Genomic DNA, 21,103 nt, shown 5'->3' on the forward strand with positions numbered 1-21,103 from the left:
GGCAGCAGCATGAGATCTGATATCTGAAGTCAGTTAACGCTCTTAGGCAGTCTTTGTGTATTTTTAACCAGATTTAATAATAGAAAGCCTATGCACACACATTGAAAAGAGCTGTAGGCAACGGCCAATACAAATCGAAAGTGAATGAGGAAGTCAGTGATGTAGTGTCATACGTCAGTAGATGAAAGGACTGGTTGTTTTTTTTTAGCTCCACTTCTGTTTATCAGCTTCACTTCTCTATGTACAGGTAAAGTAAAGAAAGTGGGATATTTGAGTCACACCATCAGGAATAGTTGTGAGAAAATTTCAAGAGAATGTCCAGTAACGATGTCATGCTGTATGCACAACCACACATGCTGGCATGGAAATTTCATGTGTAAAGATTGTGTGAAAACAGCATACTCCACTTCATTCACTTGATTTGTAAAGAAAGACTGAAAAGTGCTTTAAGCAGCACTGAATAATGCAATCAGAATCAGCTTAAGCTCCCGAGATGGACAAAGTGCAGACATATTTGTTCCCACCTCTCTTGCTGTGTTGAAAAATTTTATGTACAAAAGGCATAATGGCCTACGCTGAAGCTACGCCAAGAGACACAAAGTATTCATTTTGTTTCTAAAGTTAATTCACAGATTTACTGATATGATGATTTACATCTATTTTGAATATAATAAGTATTCACTGGCAATTCAGCAGACCAACAGTCAAAAACAGGATTAGGTAGGTTTGGCTGGTTGACATACCGATGTAGTACTGCAAATGTTTATTTCGATGAAAGAACTGTACATTTTAATTTGTGTTATTGCTCTCATCATCATTTTTTATTAACAGGTAACAGTAAGAGGTTATATCAGTAAATCTAACAAGAAAAAAAATCATGACTCAAAAATCTGCTTTCCAAATGAAATGATTATTGGGTGGCTATGGAGTTTTAAGATTCATAAAGATGAGACAAATGCAGCAAACAGCATTCAATCACTGAAGGAAACTGGGGCACTGTACACTTCAGAAGTGTAATCCACAGACAATCAAAATCTTCTAATTTTGACCTTGGGGTAATTTGCTCTCACCTAAAGAGATCTTCTCACTAATCAACCTAACAATGTTGACTCAAAGCCGTAAAACGTCAATTACGAAATGATTACTGCTCGTCTTAAAGAAAGTCAGTTGGAAAAAAATGATTGCAAGCAAGCCTCAATCAACTTGCAAAATGCTTGAAATTGAACAAAAAAGTCCTTTCCCAGCTAGAAGATAACATTTAACAAAGGAGCAGAGAGTTGAGAATTCTTCAGACAATGTAAATGAAAACATTAAGTGCTTTGAGCCTGACATTTTTGTATTTTAAAACCAGGACCACCAGCACTTTAAATCACCTAGATTTTAATGCCATCCTGCAACAGCAGCAGTGAGAGCAAAGAAGTCATTTTTTAAATAACTATTTTTTGTAAGCTTTGACAGAAATCAATGTTCAACATTAGGTTTTAGAGATTTTAGTTTTACAATTGTTTTATATTGTTTTGATTACATATCATAAAGGTCACAGCAACACTACTACTGTAAAAGAAGAATGTTATGGAAAAGTTAAAAGTGGATGTAATTTTTGGACAGGGCACCAATTTGTCAAGGGACAACCATCCGTGTTTAAATCCACACCTATAGTTAATTTAGAATCACCACTAAGATTGGTGGTAGACCGGGGGAGAACCGCATAGTCATGGGGAAAACATGCAGACTCTAACCAGAAAGGCCTCTGACTGGATTTGAACTCAGGACCTTCTTGCTGTGAGGCGACAGTGCTCACCACTGCACCACCCTGCTAATTTTTTTTGTTAAGTAGAAGAGTTCAAGTTTGTCTTCTCATCCACATCTGCCTCCTCTACACTGGACTTGCAGCCTCTCTCTCATTGAGTGTCCACACTGGCCTGCCCCAGTTTGCAGCCACATTTCACTCTTTATTTGCTTGGATTAGTACACTACACTGGGCTCTCCACTCAGTTCAGCTATGGTTCCCCCGCTAGCAACCTGCCTGGTTCTCCACTCGACCTGTCACACACTCTGCCCTGCTCTTCACTGTCACAACATCCCATCAGCGACCCCTTCAGCCCTGCAGTAATTATTTAAATCTAACTACAATCCCCGATATATTCACTTATCAGCTCTGGCTTATGCAGTCTTTAAACCAAGATGTGTGTAAACAATATCTGTTACTAGGCAACCAGGTATGCTGCAAATGCTGAGCATAGTATTTTATACAGATTTCAATAAGGGTCATAAAAGACTCCAAAAAGACAGTTACAGATATAAGTGGTAACCCCCCCACTACCCAAAATTCACTATATGATAAATAAAGCCATGCTATGAAAAGTCATGAAATATGAGATTATAGGTTTTATCTGAACAAACACCATCCGCTTAACTTTTCAGGATTTTTAAATAGTCATAATGGTTAAATAAATCAAAGTTAAAATTCGTGATGGCACACTGGATTATTTAGGGCTTGTTAAGGGAATGTCTGCACTCCTCGTACTACAAGTAGATAATACCAGACATAGTATATATGTAGTATGTTTTTCTCCTGTACACATTTCTTTCAATGTTATTTTAATAATCAGACGGTCTTCTGACAATCTTTTAAGCAATTCAAGCCTTTTTAAGGCAGCTTACTACATTGCTGGAGCACCATATCTATAATGATATGAATTTTGCTCACTGACATATAGTTTCAGAAGGCATTTTTTACCTGCCACCTCTCCAACAGCCTGTGCTTTCCCGTGGCTTCATCTCCAAATACAGCTTTTTAGCAAACAATAAATCAAACTGCTGCTCCAAGAGAGTGGATATCTCAGAAAACAGACTTTAAAGGACAACTAACCTAACAAGCATGTGGTCCAGGAGGGCCGTGCTGTCTCAATCAATACCGTAGACATTTGTAACAAACATACAAAGGATAAGAAGTATCTTATTTAAATAACTAAGAAATGCAAATGGTTTCACAAACTGGAGTGAACTGTATTTGCCCTCTCTAGATGTTGGCACTCATTAAAAACTGTCAAAATAAGCATGGGATCAAAAAAAAGGGACGGGGGGAAGGGGGGGGGGGGGGGGGGGTGAATGAGAAAGGGCAAAAGCAAAAGAGAGGAAAGTTGGAACTCATCTCTCATCCTGTAGATGGATGGCAAACAGCCAACTCAACACAAAGCTTCTCTTATCATAAAATGACTTGTACCATATGTCCGTACATAATCATGAACGCTTCCCCACTTTCATATAAATATCAGGCTCTGTGTGATAAGAAAATGTCTAACACAGCCTATGGAAAGTTATTCTAACAGGAAAATCTTGATGACATAATTTCTTGTATTTTCCATATTTTTTTTCCCCCCCTCATCTTTCAGACACAACACCAGTAGGCTCTCTGAGGGAGGAATGTCGGCTGATCTCCGGTTTGACCAAAATCCATTTAGAAAAACTTCAAGGTTGGAGGTTAGAGTCATGACTAATCCCTGGGGTGGCAGAGAGCCCAGGGCAGGGATGAGTAGAGACAGAGCAAACATGGACACGGTTTTAATTTCCCAGTTGGATTGGCGGAGTTTATTTTGCACAGATCCATGTCCAGTGGGGAATTCTGAAACAGGTCCAGTTGGGCTTCGAAAAAGATGGTCAGAGGGCAGAGGGTAGCTATCCAGTTCCTTACATGTCTGCCAGGAAATGGCTGCATATGCAGATGAGAATTCTGTGTTATATCTTAAAGGGTTAAGGACAGTTGTCCACAAAGGCTCGCTATCAAAGCCTAAATTGGCTCTTGATGCTAAACGGTAATCTATAAGATCAATTAATATTTTACGATCAATGCCTTGATTCGAATTATGTGCTGTTATATTTGTTAATAGTCAAATAGTCAAAAAGCCCTGAGTTTAGAACCAACATTTAGCTTTAAAAACACACATCAGTTGTAACAAGATAAAGCTTTACACCACTGCACAATGCACTGTTTTCAGGTAGATATGCTTCATTTTACATACAGAAAATTCTGACTTGCCATCTGCTCTTCAGTGCAGTTTTTAATGAGCAAACACCATCAGTGGGAAACTGATTTCAGATGTATTCACTAATGCTCTTAGCATGGTTGTCTTGCTTTTTCACGCATATATACTCCAGTTCAACAAGTCTTTACAGAGAAGCTCAACATATTTTTCATGCTGTTTTTATTATAACTACGTGGTGTCATTTAGAGCAACTGCAGACTTTTATTTCCTGAAGCTTCTTTTTTCTAATCATGCATTATGCAAACGAATGGGGTGTGGTTATAGTTCGGGCAGTGTCTCTGCGCGAATTTGGCACAGCAGTGCATCCCAGATTGCATTTCACACCAACCAACAGCAGCGGCAGAAAATAAAACTAACAGTTCTAAAGATTTATTTCCCAGACATTTATTTATGTGTTTACTCATGTAATTAATATTTATTCATGTATTTAAGGATTACAAAACAACAGTTGAGAATCTGTGAATCCAGGGAATCCTGTGTGCTCCATATACATTTATCCATTCACTATCCGGTTGTTCAGTGATGACGCAACGAATCCTACTTCCGGGCCTAAAGTAGTCTGCGTTTAATATGGCGTTTGTGTTGTTGACATGCTTAATGTTATGTATTTTCTTCTATTTGATCTCAAAAAGCTCCTAAAACAGTCAGTGATCACTGTTGACCTCCCTCGGCTTTTATTACCGCTAATCATTTATTTAAGCTCAGTTTTTAAAACCTTAGGATGTAGCTACAGCCCAGCCTATGCAGCAGTATATGAATGACTAACCTCGTATTATGGATGGATTATCTCAGTTGTTCTCCTGGCTGAAGTTTGGTCCTTTTACAGCATCCTGCCATGCGATTACATTTGTTCCTGACCACCGAGAACACTCACGTTAACTTTTATCGAGTGGAAAAAAAAGTTAGCTTGTTTATATTATGCTAACATAGCTGTGTCGCTAGCGGTCACGTAGCACATCATTATATACCAGCTAGCCAAACTTCAGTAACCCTACAAACGTCACTGCTGTTTAGTTTTCTGTCTTCATTTATGCTGGAAGTGATAGCAGAGCTGTACGTTTTAATTTGTTTCCAAAACCCCGCAGTCAGGACATGCTATATTGTATTTAGATAGAAGCTAGCGAGCTAACTCCCTGCTAACTTCTAACTCCGTTAAATGTCATAAATTCCGTTTTCATGGATGCCTGGATGTTAAACTCAATTGTTACACCTGGTAGAGCAGAACGCTGATCATTTTATTAAAGATGAAAGACTTTAGACAGTTTTTCAACTCTCAGTAATGCCATAGTGATCGTTTGATATATGGACCTGCAGCGGAGTTTAGGTCCAGACATGGCTAGTGACATCAGACTGAACAATCGGATTGTCATACATGAGAGGGGGGGAAGGGGACACATACACACACGCACACACACACACAGCTAAGTTTATAGTATGTTGAGACAGACTGTGCTATTTGCATTGTTCCCATTCTGGTTCAATCATTGTCAATCTCAATTTCAGTCTCTTTTTTTCCTTAAAAATCATTAGTGGTGTGTCTCTGTGGGTCTCTCTGTTTAATTAATTTGATGTTCTAACTTTAAACGATCACATGTGGAAAGAATGACTATGTGGTAAAAAAAAAAATTGACTGTAGTAGTTATTGTAAATGTGAAGATGAAACTCAGAAACTGAAATGAATTCCTGCAGCATCATCAAATTCATTAGTGGCTTACAATGTAAGAGAGAAGGGGATTACTTTACTGATGTGTAATCCCTTTCAGAGACTTCCTCCCCTACTCTTCTTTAGTTTCTCCCCCACCCCCTTGCTGCCCCTCTGTGTCTGTGTGAGGTTAACCACACAGACAGCACGGTAAAGGTTGCAATCACGCTCCCAGTGAACAGTTCACCAGACACACGTGTTCACATACTGAGCTTTAGGATGAGCCTGTCCTGGGCAGCGCAGGAGCCATCTTAACAAGAGGGCCCCCACTCCCCCCCAATCACGCTTCTTGTCCTACCCGGAGCCTGATTACAACCTACTGGCAAGCAGATTATAACCCCTCCCCCCCGTTCAGTCCAACGCTTCCCCATTCCACAATCCTCTGCCGCAGCCAGTCACAGTCTGCACATCTGGGTCCTAATCAGACAATTCCAAAAATAGACAAACAATTGTGGGTCAAAATGGATGTGCAGATGGGAAGAGAAGGAAAGAGAGGCTAACAGGCATAAAGATGCAAACTGTAGGAGTGAAGAATGTAGGCTGATGTCACATAGCACATATTAAGTAGTCCAAACTTCACCACACATATTCTGACATGGTACTCAACATCTGGATTTAGTGACAGAGGGATTTGTTTGTATGACTGGACAGTCTGGCCACTGTGGTAGGACTAAAGTTTGACCTTTCATTATCATTAACCTGCTGCAAGGGAACAATTGACATACATGAGGAGCACTGCATGGTTTACCTGCATATAAATAGTGAAGAGATTTTCTGCCAGGAGAAAACATTGAACCAAAAGCACGGCAAAGTGAGAGCCTGATGCTGCAAGGTAAGGAGGAGAACATGAAGGGATGGTACATGGGAGAGAGGATTATTAATTAAAAATGAAAACAGCAAATCTGTTAAGGACAGGAATTAAGGGACAGAATACAGAGGGAAAAAATTATTAGCACAACAGTTATTTTTTTCCACAGAGAATGAGCTATAAGTTAATTAGAGGAAAATGACACAATAACAAATAAGTTAATGTTTTTTGTTGTTGAATAAACTGTATACTTTAACAGGTCCCTGCATGAATGCATTCATTAAATCAATTAATTCATTAGAGAAGAAAAGCATTTTTTTAAAGCCAGACTTATTTTCTCTCACAAAGTCCTCATTCATATTACTTAAAAGACTAAGTATTATAATATCTCTTTGCTTGAAAGCCAGTGTGGCATCCACAGGAAGTGCACACATCTCCTTACAGCTTGATGCCATTAAAAAAAAAAAGCTCTGGTTGCTGTTTTCATTTGATAGAGAACAAACACACTGACAGAGTCAAATACCAAGGGCGCCTTGAGGTGGGCAGAGTAAGAAGATTTATGAGTGAGAAGATGAGAGATGTGCTGTTGAGGGAGGTGGAAATCCCTGCTCAAATCAAGAGCATCCTTGGATGACAGTGAGTGGCAAAGGGAGGAAACAACAGCACCCACGTTTACCCTTACCCTTCAAAACCACAACAGTTCGTAAACATTCAGTCTCACCGGCTGTTTCAACTATGACACAGTGGATAATTCAGTTCACAGACTATGGTCTAATCAGAGATCGTTTTTGAGCCTCATAATTATTTCTGTCTGCTGCCACTCAAATTACAGGCTGCAACCACATCGATAATCAGCATAAAAAGTCTGACATGGTCAGTCTTCATATTCAGCGCAGATCATTGTAATGTGTCAGGTTTATGCTTGCTGTAGCTTGCTTCTAAGCCCTTCTAGCCCTGAAAGTTGGACAAACATTGCAAAATTTTGCTGCTTTAACACACATTACATATTTCCATCGACTTTCCTGTATGGCCCTAACCTGCAGCTTTCCAGCTCACACCGTATGGGGTCGATCAACATGTGGAGCTCAGACAGAATGCAAGCACAAATCCTCTGTGAGGGCTGTGTCCTCAGTATTGATGCAAACAGAGGAAGGTATCATTACTCTGTGCAAATCCGGAGCTGCAATTGAAGGCCTGGCTTTAATGATTAATTAAACAATCATGACTGTCCTGCACTTGTCTCAGTGGACATGTTTTAACTTATGAGTAAACAATTTAGAGCTTTACTATAGAACATTACTGACAACTGTTTTTATTGTATAATATTGTTTTCTAATTGATAATATGTTAGCACCAACTTAACTATTTAAGTAGCAGCTATGGACAATAAGTTTGTAGGTGGACATCAAAGACCGTGTTGAATCATACAGAGATTCCACTGGTTACTGGAAGTAGTGGCATATCCCTTCTTTACCTTAACACACCTGGAGTTCATAGACAAAACTTTTAAGCACACAAGGTCTGACACAATGAGATGTGATGGGTATATGGGTTGATTTCTCTGAAACTCACAAATGCACAGCCTAACGTTTAGAACCAGAGCATTAAATCCTGAGAAATTCTAATAACCAGAAAGGGCAAACTATTTTAGCATTAATATATACACTCAGCAGTTGCTTTGTTAGTTAGACCTGTTCATATATATATATATATCAGGAAGTGGCATACACAAAACTTAACCACAGTAAAATTAAGAGTTATGCCACAAATATGTTCAATTTTATATAGAAATCAGAATTTACATTGTCTTTCGATATGCCAGAATGTGCAGTTTGAGAAACAAAAGATCACTCTGCACAGCGAAGGGTTCCTGCTGCAGAGCTCTGTGTTTATAGAAGAAAGAGTAAGGGGTGGGCAACTTTGCAGGGAGGTTCTAAGCTGCCCAACTAAAACAGTACTGGTATTTTCTGTGCTATTTTTCATTGGCTGAACATTTAATTTTATTGCTTTACTACTTTACTGGGTTGGCATGACGAAAAAATTTGGCTGGGCTAAGCAGTGTATTTCTTTAAAATAACTCCACCAATAACTAACCTCACTGCAGCACACTGTAATGTTTGAATACTGGGAGGGATAAAAGAGCATCATAGAGCAAATGTCCTCAAGCAAACATGTTTCCTGAAGCATAGTTTAATTTACCTCAAGGTCACTGAACCTAAAGCACTATTTGTACCGTATGTTCACCAACACTGTATGAGATGTTTATAAATCAATACGGTTTAAATCAATAGTATGTTTGTGTACAATAGCCAATATAATAAAAGAAATTATCCACAAAACCATATCCCACAAGGATATTCCCCAGCTGTTATGCTTTGGGTCAACAGTTTCATCACTACACATACCAACACCGATCTATTAAATGCGGTTGAAGCCTCAGTGTGAACTCATCCAACAAGGAAACCACAAGGTTCACCTTCAAAGGTTCAGCGAGTCATAAAGGATGTCATCTATCTTCTCTTCTGTGCTAAAAAGATATCACATAAATCCAAGAAAATCTGAATTCAAATATACTCTTATATGAAATGCTTTTATATTAATAAAAATTTCTTGTCAAGAAAGCCTGGGAAGCAGGTACAGGATGAAACGAAGAAGGAAACGGAGTTGGGAAAAAGGGAATTTGCTTCAAGTACAGCACCTTAAAGTTGACCTGAATTGCAATATTGCAACACAGTCGGGATTTGAAGCATGTCTGTATGTGCTGCTTCCTTTAACCGTTATGTTTAAAGACATGCCGATTTTATACAGCTGGAAATCACTTGACTAGCACCTGCTACAAACTCAGTGAGTAGAAACTACAAAAACCACCTTTCTAATAAACCTGAGCATTTAACTACAAGGCAAAAAATGTTAGCATGATCAGTGAACTTAATGAGCATCCTCTTTCTAAATAATAACCTTTGAAAACAATTAACGCCTCAGGTTACCACATACTTTATAATAATTAGCGTGATGTAGCTGTGGAAATTTTTTTCTAACAATGCAGGTCTGTTGTAGCAAAAAAACCCAAAACATTGCCTTTCACACATTACAAGTGTCCACTGACGAGTCAGCTACAGTTAACTGAAAAGGAGGAGTGATGGCCTTAGTGCTGGCTGCTCATACCTTCTGTGTTCTGGCCCCAGCTGTGGGTTAGCAAAGAGAGGATTGCCATTCCTGTCCCCAGCCATCTGACGAGCCACCACCCCCGTCGCATCTTCCGTCAAGCCTTATTGCTTGCCCACCTGCACAAAACAAATCACCAGAAATAGTTTTTCATTCATTTGGTCAGTCAGTCTCTAAGTTACTTAAATGCACAGCTGAGACCGACCCATAGCCTAACATACATATGTATATCAATATATGTACAAACACAGGGCACTCCTTTCCCAAGCAGTTGATCTTGTTACCCAATACAGCATCCACGTAAAACATTACTGAAGTAGAGGCAAACTGCTATGACTAACATAAGAATTTCAAGGAAAACTAAATACAAACATGCTTTTAATGTACTTAGAATACTGTGTCACTATAAGAGTGGTGTTTTAAAAGCTTGCCTCATTTCATCTTCAGCTTTTACAACTTTCATTTAATGGAATTTATTCCCTCTCCTATCGCTTTAAGCTGACCTTCTTCCTTCATTCTACTTCATGGAGCAAACCACCAACCTTTTAAAGCACCTTACTCTACAGAGAGTGAATACTTTTTACACATGAAGAAGAAAAAGAAAATCATGTAGCATCTAATAGCCTAACACTGCACACTGGATGAAAAAGAAGCCCCCGTGTTGTATCACAAATATTACAAACTGCAGTACAGACAACATGAGCTCAATATATTATGATGGTGCGTGGACTACTGGGGGATTTAAAGTAAATACACATATTCTGGATCTAGTGGAAATTACAAGCAAAGCAGTGCCTACAGATTATATGTTGAGCCTTGTTGTGCCACTCGCGCACCGTACCACAGCAAACAGCATTCACTCCGAGCTAAAGCAAGGTAAAGTGTCAGTATGAGGAATAGAAGGGTTCTATCTGTCTGTGCTATTTGATGTCACACCTCACTCACAAGGCTTATTCTCATTGCAGCTGATAAGCTGTGAAATCAGCTTTCATAGCATATGCTAAGGGGACAAGAGGGGGGTCACAAGCATCAACACTCTCATATCAAAGCACGCTTGACAAAGTCAAACCTCTAACTCACACTATCAGCACCTCTTTATTTGTAATGTTGATTTCCCTTTATTTTCACTCATTTTTGTCTTTCACTCACATTGGGAAGCACACCTTTACCTCTCACTTTCACACGAACCTGTGCAGACACGTATCTAAACACATTTTAAACAAACGCACCTGAACAATAGTTGTCTCCCACGAACACTCTCTGGACAGCCGGAGACTACTGTGGTCTCGTCTCTAATGGTGCAACAACAGGGGTGATTTCACACTGGTTTCCTATTCACTCACTGCTTTCTCATCTCTCTTGCTCCCAGTGGTGCTCCCTTTTGAAGCAGATTTGATTTCCCACATTCGTACATCTATCTTTCTTAAGAGGGCTGAGTAAGATTGCTTTGATCCCTTTCACATGAGAAAACCCAGACCTGCACAACCAGCCACCCTGAGGAGAGAAGTCATTTCTTTCGCAGCTTCTTCTTGGTTGACATGGGAACACAGTATCTAATTTACATATGCTAACAAGGATTCTCCAACTTTAATGAACAGGGAACCTGGAGAGATGCTGACCAAGTGGCGTAAAATGCCTCCAATACTCTGTTTACGCAGCAGTACTTTCATAGTGGTCCACAAGTGACATCATCAAAGTCAAGTCAAAGTCAAAGTCACCTTTATTGTCAATTCTGCCACATGTACAGGACATACAGAGAATAGAAACTACGTTACTCTCAATCCCTAGATAAAATAGCAAATGAAATGATCATCAAGAGATTTCAAGGTTTTCAGCAACAACGCAACAAAAAAAAGCTCAAACAGAAACAGTTTATTTCCACTCTGCTCCACCTTGATGCATATCATGTCCCAGTAATTCAATCACAACTACCCCCGCAAGTTGCTGTAGAAATTTTTTAGATGTTTATACAGCATCTCTGCCATCCTCTCTCTTTGATGAAAAGTGATTAAACTTTTGGGGGAGGACAATAATGAGAAGATTACAACAGCGTGGGCAGAGTTGAATGAAGCAATCAGAGTTATGGATTACATAGATAGTGAAGATGTAGTTCTCTACTCCTCAGTGCAGGGGCTTTGCACTTCCTGAAAGGAAGAAAATGTGCTCGTCTCTGTTTTCTCCTCTGTTTGTGTTACTTTGATCGCCTCTCATCCAGAATAGAGTTGTTCCACCTCTTCCTGTTCATGTGCTTTGGTGCAGATCAGCTGCCAGAGATGTCAGTACTGAACAAGTCCTAAACACAACCCAGCATTGCTTCATCAAACTACAACAAATATAAACCAGTTTCAAAGTTACCCTTTATAGCAAAATGTTTAAAAACATTATATTAGAAAAATGGAAGTGTTCAATCAGGTTTTACTACTGAGACAGTCTGTATTAGAATCCCAGATGACATTTAAATTTTTTTTAAGTGGTTCAGGTAATGTTTTGGTTTCTGCTGGTGACCTTATCTCCCCTTACTGTGTAATAAAGTGCGGGTGCTTTTTTTTTTTTTTTTTGCTCTGTAAAGTTGGCTCCATGCATTTTTGGGGAGAATTAAACAAGATTGTTTACCTATTTAAGCATTTTCTTCTTTAAACCATCATGGTAGATTTGAAATACAACAATCAAGATTCATTAATGATTCAATAATGATGATGATGCAGACCATCATCATCATCATTAACCCAGAGACAGAAAAAAACTTTAGTACTGGCCAAATTGTCTGGTACCTTCTTGAAATGCACTGCCTAGCACAGAAATGCTAGAATGCTAGGAAGACCATTACTTTTGAGTCTCTAAAAATAAAAATAATGAATCAAAGTGTCTGTAGTTTTAATTTCCATTTTATATCATTCTAAACTGTCCAAACCTTTGTTCTGCATGAGCTGTTAAATTAAAGCAAAAGTCTGCCCTTAAATCACATCTTGACTGATTGACTGTAACGCCACCACAATGGATTTTAAAAGGCAAAATTACAAAACAAAAGAAGAAATTCAAACCTTTATAGACTCACTGTAGATTATTGTTGTTAATATGTATTTCTCTTTGTAGATACAAAAGGAAAGATAACACTTCTGTTCAATTTATTCTACATAAGCACATTTTGTAACAAACAAAATGATTTGATTATAGGTTGGTCACCAGTGGCAAAAAACAAATCATTGCCAATTTATATTCATTGTCTACTGTTTGCAGCAGAAAATACAAAAAAAAAAAAAATTGTTCTTCCCTTTCACAATATACTGTTATGGAAAAAACATTTTGCTTCTGTCAAGAACAATTTTACAGTGCCATTGCAGTCTCTATAGCCTTTCCTATTATTATTTTTCAGTCTGACTAGGAAAGATGTGTGAAAGCTACACAAAAGCGAAAATTATAAGGAGAGGCTCCTCAATCTGGTGTTACTGAGGTGCATAATCACAATGGAGAAAGCTATATGAAAAGTAGATTACCTTAACTTAGAGTTCTGGCCCTATGCCCATTATCTTCCTAAAAGCTGTGCTTTTACCCGCATGATAAATGAACAAAGTGACAGCACAATTAAAGTTGTCCTCAAGCATAGTGCAATGGACTGGGTTACAACTTCTGTTGGAGGGACGCTACACTGGTGTCAGAAGTGAAAGTGAAGCTTTCGCCTCCAGAGTTATCTGTGCTCGTGCCGCCCTGACTCACGGCATCGGCTGTGGATGCTGGAGATTTTTGCGGGACTGTGCGGAATGCTTCCAATGGATTACTCCAAGATCAAGGGAGAACCTACAGCGGACACTCACGGACACGGCTACTCCGCCGGGGAACGGAGGTTCACGGAGCACAGAGAGCGGGTGAGCCAAATATGGCGACAGAAGCCAGCTTTGCATCCTCTCACCATTCGGGTGGCCGACAGAGCTCTTTGGGGACTCCTACAGCGACTGGGGGGGGGGGTGTGGAGAGAGACATGCCGATGTATAGAGGCACTTTCCACGCTTCCATGAAGACCCCCAGGTATGATGGCATGGCTGACTGGGAAGCTTTTCATGCACAATTTGAACTGTTTGCCAGGGCCGGTGGGTGGTCTGCTGAAGAGAAATCCCTGCAGCTACCTATGTGCCTTACTGGCGATGCCGTGTCTAGCTTGCTGCTTTTGAGCCCAGAGGGAGGGGGGATTATGATGCTTTGGTTTGGGCTCTGAAGAGGCGGTTCGGTTCTTGCTCTGCTCCAAGCCTGCTGCGCTCCGAACTGTGCAGCCGGGGGAGTCCATTAGGGACCTAGCTAATGACATTGAGGGGCTGGTCCACCGCACCTATGCCCACATGCCCCCCACCATCCAGGGCGAATTAGCTTGTGACCACTTCCTCCAGGCCCTGCTTCTGGATGAGCTGCGGATCCAGACATTGTTAGCTCATCCTAAATCCCTTCAGGAGTCCCTGGAGCTGGCTACAGAGAGAGAGTTACTGTGTGATGGGGCTGGCCCTTGAATAAGGTGACAAAGAAGGACCCATATCCTCTACCGCGTATAGATAAGACCCTTGACCCTGTGGCGGGATCCTCATGGTTCTCCTCCCTAGACCTACACAGCAGGTACTGGCAGATACCCCTCGCACCAAATGCCAGACCAAAGACTGCATTTATTACCAGCGGAGGCTTATGGCAATTTAAAGTTCTTCCTTTCAGTCTCTGCAATGCCCCTGCCACATTTGAGAGACTCATGGATAAGGTGCTCACTGGAATTCCCCACGGAGAATGCGTGGTGTACCTGGACAACATCTTGGTCCATGGTGCTTCTTTCCACGCTGCCCTTGGGGCCCTCAGACAGGTCCTGGAGAGGGTATTGGCAGCAGGACTAAAACTCAACCCAAAGAAATGCTGCTTAATGCGACGTGAGGTCACGTTCCTGGGCTACCGACTGGGGGGCGGGGGGGTCGGCACCATGGATGATAAGATCCAAGCTGTGAAGGACTGGCCCACCCCAAAATCTGTGCACAAGTTAAAGAGCTTCCTGGGCTTGGCATCGTACCACAGACGGTTTGTAAGGGGTTTTTCCTGCATAGCCGCGCCACTGTTCCACCTGTTCCATAAGAGTGTGACCTTCAAGTGGACAGCAGGCTGCCAGGGATCTTTCACCTCATTGCAGAAAGCCCTACCGGGGGCCCCAGTGCTCTCTTCACCTGACCCCCCTCTGCCCTTTGTCCTTGACACAGATGCCAGCAGTGTCGGATCTGGTGCAGTGCTAGCCCAGGTGACACCCGGCGGGGAGAAAGTGGTGGCATACCATAGTCAGGCCTTCAACAAAGCTGAACGCCAGTATTGTGTCACAAGGTGGGAGCTGCTCGCAGTGGTATGTGCCATACGCCACTTTAAGTACTACCTCGGGGGTCTCCACTTTATTGTCAGAACTGACCATGCTGCCTTGCAGTGGCTCGTGTCTTTTAAGGAGCCAGAGGAGCAGCTAGCACGCTGGATTGAGGAGCTGCAGGCTTATGATTTTGAGGTTGTACACAGACCTGGGGCCCAGCACAGAAATGCAGATGCGCTTTCCCGCAGACCCTGTGCCCAAGATGGATGCCACTACTGTGAGAGGAAGGAAGCTCAGGAGGATCAATTGGTGCCCGATGTAAAGTGTGCTGTGACGGGGGTAGAGGAACGGCCATCCAGTCAGAGGCTGGTTGCTGTGGATGTAACAGAGTGGAGACATAAACAGGAAGAGGATGCTGACATCAAACCAGTGCCTGGGTGGATTGAGGATCTGCGACAGTTTCCGGCAGGGTACCCTATTTAGAGGGTGGGGATGGACATCCTGGGTGTTTGAGTCCCGTGTGTTTGCGGCCATGTGCGAGAAACTAGGCTCCCATAAGACCCGTACAACACCCCTCCACCCACAGAGTGATGGACTCGTTGAGAGATTTCACCATACACTGGCAGAGCAACTAGCGCTAGTGACGGCTAAACATCAACGTGACTGGGACACTCATGTTCCCCTGGTCCTCATGGCATATCGTTTGGCGGTCCAAGACTCCACTTCGTGCTCCCCTGCCCTCTTGATGTTGGCCAGGGAGATCCGGACTCCAGCGGAGATGATGATGGGCCGACCCCCTGATGCTGATGGGGATCAACCGGGTCCTGACTATGCGAGGAAGCTCCAGGATTACATGGAGTCTGCTCATGACTTTGCTAGGAGGAAACTGATAAGTGCGGGGGTGCGGCAGAAGAGGAACTATGACGTCCATTCCAGAGGCCGACATTTTGACATCGGGGAACTAGTCTGGGTGTAAAACCCCCAGAGGAAAAAGGGCAGATGCCCTAAGCTGGACAGTGACTGGGTTGGACCCTGTAAGGTTCTGGAACGCTTGGGGGAAGTGGTGTATAGGGTACTACTGCCCACAAGGGGATGGAGGGTCGCCCTGCACCGGGACAGACTGGCCCCCTATCGCGGCCACTTCACTGGGACAACAGGGTGGGCCACGGACAGACCTGGACTCCACCCCTACAGACTCTTCCACCACTATTGTGACAGATGACAGAGAGTCTGGAAGAGATCATATGTGTGGTTGGCTGAGAGTGTTTGGGGGGCGGGTGTTAGAGAATGTTGTGGGTGTGTGGGGAAAAAAGGAGCGAGAGTCGGGGGTTTGTTTTGATTCTGGAGAGCACGTTTTTCCCTGTTGTTTTGGCGTTGGCTACGGCCCACAGTAGCCTGTGTTACTATTCTTAATAAACACCGACATCTCTTTCTTCTGTTAGAGGGACACTACAATATAAACAATACATTATAACCTAATAATTTATATTTCACTTGCGTGGAGCCATTTCTAACAAATATTTGTAAAATTGAACGGACTAAAACATTTTTTCTGCACAGACCTTTGTGATCTGCAAGTATAGTGCCATGTTTTATAGTCCTTCTCTGTTTCTTTGAACTGCTTTGCTTGTTTTTGCATAAAAAACAACTCACTTTTAAAATAATGCTCAAATTGTCAAAGAATGTGCATCTGAAATGGTGACAAGTCAAATACTGTAGTAATGACACTTCATTGTTGATTTCCAGCTGCTAAGTGGAAGTGTTGATGCTGTTCCCCTTTGATTGCTGCCAGAGGAAGATTTTTAGAGTGAAAAGAATGTAAGACTAGTGTCTGATAAATATGTAACAGAACAGTCAACCACTGCAGCAGAACAAAACAGACTAGAGGCAAAAAAAAAAAAGCCAAGATTCACTGATAAAATGTGACTGATACGACACTCAGAAATTACTCTTACATAAGCTGGATGACAAATTAAAGGAAAAGGAAAAAAGAACTTGCCCCTTATATCGTTTGGGTCCACTTGTCTCCTTAGAGGGAAAGCTCACTGCAAATCAATGTAACAAAATCCCCAGACTGCACCTTAAACACCTCCTTCTCATATCCAATTACAGTACAAAGCTACAGCATTCATTAAGTGACCACATGAGAAATCACGCTCTTAAAATTATGCAAACATCTAAGTCATAAAACCTGGGGCATGCTGCCAGTATGCTTTTTTAGAACAGACATCATTTTAATAAACAGTGCCAGACAAACTGGAGCACAGGAAGTTTTTCTTTCAGTCGTGTTTCATGTTAAACAGCCATGTTTACAACCTTAATGCATCCCAATTAGCAGTAGCAGATTGTCCTGACACATTCAAACTGATTCAGCTGATTCTTTCTATTTAAATTCTGTGAAATATGTTTATATTATATGTTGTTTGCTGCTGTTTATATATTGGAAAATCAATAAATAAAATGGAGCATACAGTTCATAGTGTTGGTAGATAAATGCACCTAAAGAGAAAATAAATATTAAAGGTGCCTACAATGCCTCACTGCTTGGCTTTCAATTGGTTTTCAGAACAGTTGCAGTTACAAAGAAGTGGACTTAAAAATAAAAAAGCTTCAACTTATGTCAGACTTTTGTAACTAGAGACTGCAAACTGATCTCAACTTGCCAACTATCTGAAAATCAAGCTCAAGGGTCACAGTAATGTGATACCCACTCCTCGATTCTAGCGTGCAACTCAAAGCGTCTAAAGTCTAGAGTCTAAAAGAAGCTGACGCCACTTCAAGCAAGGTCCCAGATAAACACAGGCGTGCATGCACTCTCAGAAAGTCCACAAAAAAAAAAAAAAAGAAGGAAGAAGAAAAATAACTAACTGTAGCTGCTGGTAGTGATGCATGTACCAAAAAGCTAACCATGATATGGTTGTCATGGCAACCTGACATGATTATGCTCTAAGCACTAATAAACAAAAACAAAACTTTTTCCAGCATCCCTCAGTAGTAAAATATACTATTTTATATATTTACACACATATATACATACATATATACACATACATATACATATACACACACACACACACACACACACACACACACACACACACACATCTAGACTTTAGACACTTTGAGTTGCACACTGGAATATATATATAATATAGCAAACTCTCTGGAATACGTATATCAAATCCATAGATTAATATAAGGTTAGTTTAAGAAGCACTTCCTGTTTTGTGGCTTCAAAACCTGAACCACGTGGCTATCACATTTTATAAGCTTTTCAGAATCCTAAATCCATATCCTGACTTTTGTGGTCCTTGAGCTGAAGATCACCAGTGGCATTTTTGGTGAAGAATGTGGAAAAAAATAAAGATTTATTTAAGGTGAGTCCCTTGTGTGCATAAATGCACATCCAAGATATAAAATTTGGATTAAAGAATCAGGGGGCTGTTCTCAGCCACTGTGAGGGAAAAAAAAAAAGTTGTTTTATTCTGTAATTCTAGGTGATGCCATAGATTCGTGTGGCAAGAAGAGAAAGAAAATGAATTAGTCTAAAAAAGTGCCTCTGCAGCTTCATTGCTTGGCTCCCAAATTTAACAAATGTTAGTTTGTGTGATTAGGCGTGCTAGACCAGTTCGAAGCTATTCATTACCTAAAAGATGAAATCAGAGGCAGCAAGGGAGCTCCAGTGTTCTAACGATGGAAGTGATTAGCCTTGGCTAACAGACTCATCTGCACATGGCTCGCACCCAAGTAGAAATACACCAGGCTAAACATCGAGACAAGCAGCCCGTATTAAAACCACATCTTTCTCATGTATCTGTAAATTGTAATTCTATAATTCCAGCTCCTACAAACTGCAATACATTAACCAGTTACATTGTATTTGATCACTGAGACAAACATATTATAATCCACTGCACTGCCAGGCCAGATACTCCCATCCCATTTTTTCCCCCCAAATTGATTAAACAGGAGAATAGGTATGTACTAATCAATCATTTTAAAATAAATAGAACAGACTAAAGGAAGTACAGTTTACCTGACAAGGTTAAATAATGTATGAATAGAGTATTTATTAGTCATTTGACACATTTTTCAGTGACTAAATCAAATTTTAAAGAATATTAAAAAATTCCACATTTTCATTTGCTGAGAGTGGCTTAGGTTAGCAGTGCAAACACCAGAACCCTTTTTTGATTGTGGGTTGTCGTCCGGTACTAAATTCTCATTACTTTGTTGAGCAGGGTTTTTTCCAACTTATTTTGTCAAAGAATGATATTTTCATTTTCTAGATCAAATCTGCAAAACTGCACCACTCTTTCGAGTTTACAAAATCAGGGGGCGAAAAGGGGGTGGCTGCATAACTAAGAACTTACACATAAATAAAATATGAAAAATTTACTTGGCCAACTAACATTTCTGTTGACAAAAAAAAAGAAGAAAAAAAAAAGCTGAAAAATGTGTCTACACTGTTAACCTTTGCTGTATTTTTCACAGTAAAATACCACAAAATGCCCAGTAACTTACCTGAAAACATTTCTACAGTTAATTACTGTAATTTGCTTTGCATTATGGGTATATTAAGGTTATTTACATTTACTTACTGTATTTTTTAAAATTGCGGTAGTAGTTATACCTACCGTTAACACATTAGCAGTAGTGCTACTGTATTATGTGATTTGAATGGTTCATCATACTGTTTGTGTATTTTTACTCTTTCAGTGGTTGGTTGCAATAGTGCATTACATTTTAACTCTTTCACTGCCAACCATTTCCAGATTTTCCTCCAACCTATGCCATTTGTCAGTATGATACCAGTGAAAGTATTATGGTTTTGACTTTTTAGGGGACTTGCCTGTGTGTAAGGTTCAAGAATTCTGATCATCTAATCTGCTGCATGCAGTTGTATGCACATGCACAGCTGCTGCAAATGTGTGCTTGCCACTGCGTTGCCAAAGGCGAACTTCAGTCAGTGGAGAATATTGTAATAATTTGGCGGAGGCTTCTCAGTCGAGCAGTAACTGAATTGCTCATTTACTGAACGTGCAACATGTACAGAACTCTTCTGGGAACTAGTCAACCCAACTTAGTGAAACACACACTGAATGCATGCTGGCCCCGCCCACCCACCTACCTCTACCAACCACCACTCCATATCCTGACTGACATGACCTGTGATCCAGTGATTGACAGGAGAGGAAAGACAGTCCAACTTTGTTAACTCTTCATTACAAAAAAAACAAAAAAAAAAACAAAAAAAAAACAACTCTTCATTACGATATGCTCGAGAGGACAAAAGATTTTGCACCTCGTTATTGTTGGACCTCTGTGTGGAAACTGCAAACAGGACGTCATAAGGTAATGCAAAGGACTCTCCTACCTAACATACTCGTTTATTAATTCTTAAGAGCATATATATTTTTTGTGTGTGGGGGGAGGGGAGGGGGGGGCTTAAAATCGGTGTTAGCTTGGTCGAAATAGCACATTAGCTGAATTATTCTGGAAAAAATAGGTTGTGTGTGTTTTTTTCTTTTCTTATTTAAATATATATTTAGATATATATTTTCCACGGGGAGGGGCGAAGAACACAGGCGCAACGACAGTCTTTGTCTTTTTCCCGCCAAGTGTGGTGCATTGTCCTCCTGCGCTTCTGTTCTATGACTATTGAGAAGCTGGCCACGCTAACAGTGGGACATTTAGCTTCAGCTAAAGCAGCAGGTAAAAATACACATTTAATGAGAATAAAGAAAGACAACCTTTTTTTTGGAAATTTAGAGACTGCTAAAACAATCTTATCCAGTTTTGAGCTTGCTCATGTAGGTTAGCCTGCTTTATTTAATTTTGTGTGAGCTGCAGTACACAACACTAAAAAGTTAATATAACATTAGGTTGGTGGCGTGAGGAACTCCAACCTAAGTTTAATATTTATTATTTTTTTAGGTGGGAAGGGGAGCATGTTTTTTTTCCTTTAATACAACGTCTTCCAGGGTCTTTTTCATAGGAAAACCGTGCAACGTCTGTGTTAGGTTGGTCAAAAGAGCAATTAGTTGAATTATTCTTGAAAAGATGGG

At 40.7% G+C, this 21,103-nt stretch overlaps 1 protein-coding gene across 1 annotated transcript in view; it reads right to left on the reverse strand.

Moving 5' to 3' along the window:
• Window positions 1–21,103, reverse strand: part of LOC146655540 (protocadherin-15-like) — a 218,506-nt gene that overhangs the window by 136,518 nt on the left and 60,885 nt on the right. The window contains exon 2 of the mRNA XM_085427953.1: window positions 9,722–9,840. Coding sequence (XP_085284079.1) covers window positions 9,722–9,812 — 91 coding nt within the window. The 5' untranslated portion in view covers window positions 9,813–9,840. The remainder of the gene's footprint in view (window positions 1–9,721; window positions 9,841–21,103) is intronic.

Source organism: Rhamphochromis longiceps, linkage group LG13 (genome assembly GCF_057381845.1).
Source record: "Rhamphochromis longiceps isolate RC_006_pf linkage group LG13, R_longiceps_female_GT1.1, whole genome shotgun sequence".
Taxonomy (NCBI): domain Eukaryota; kingdom Metazoa; phylum Chordata; class Actinopteri; order Cichliformes; family Cichlidae; genus Rhamphochromis; species Rhamphochromis longiceps.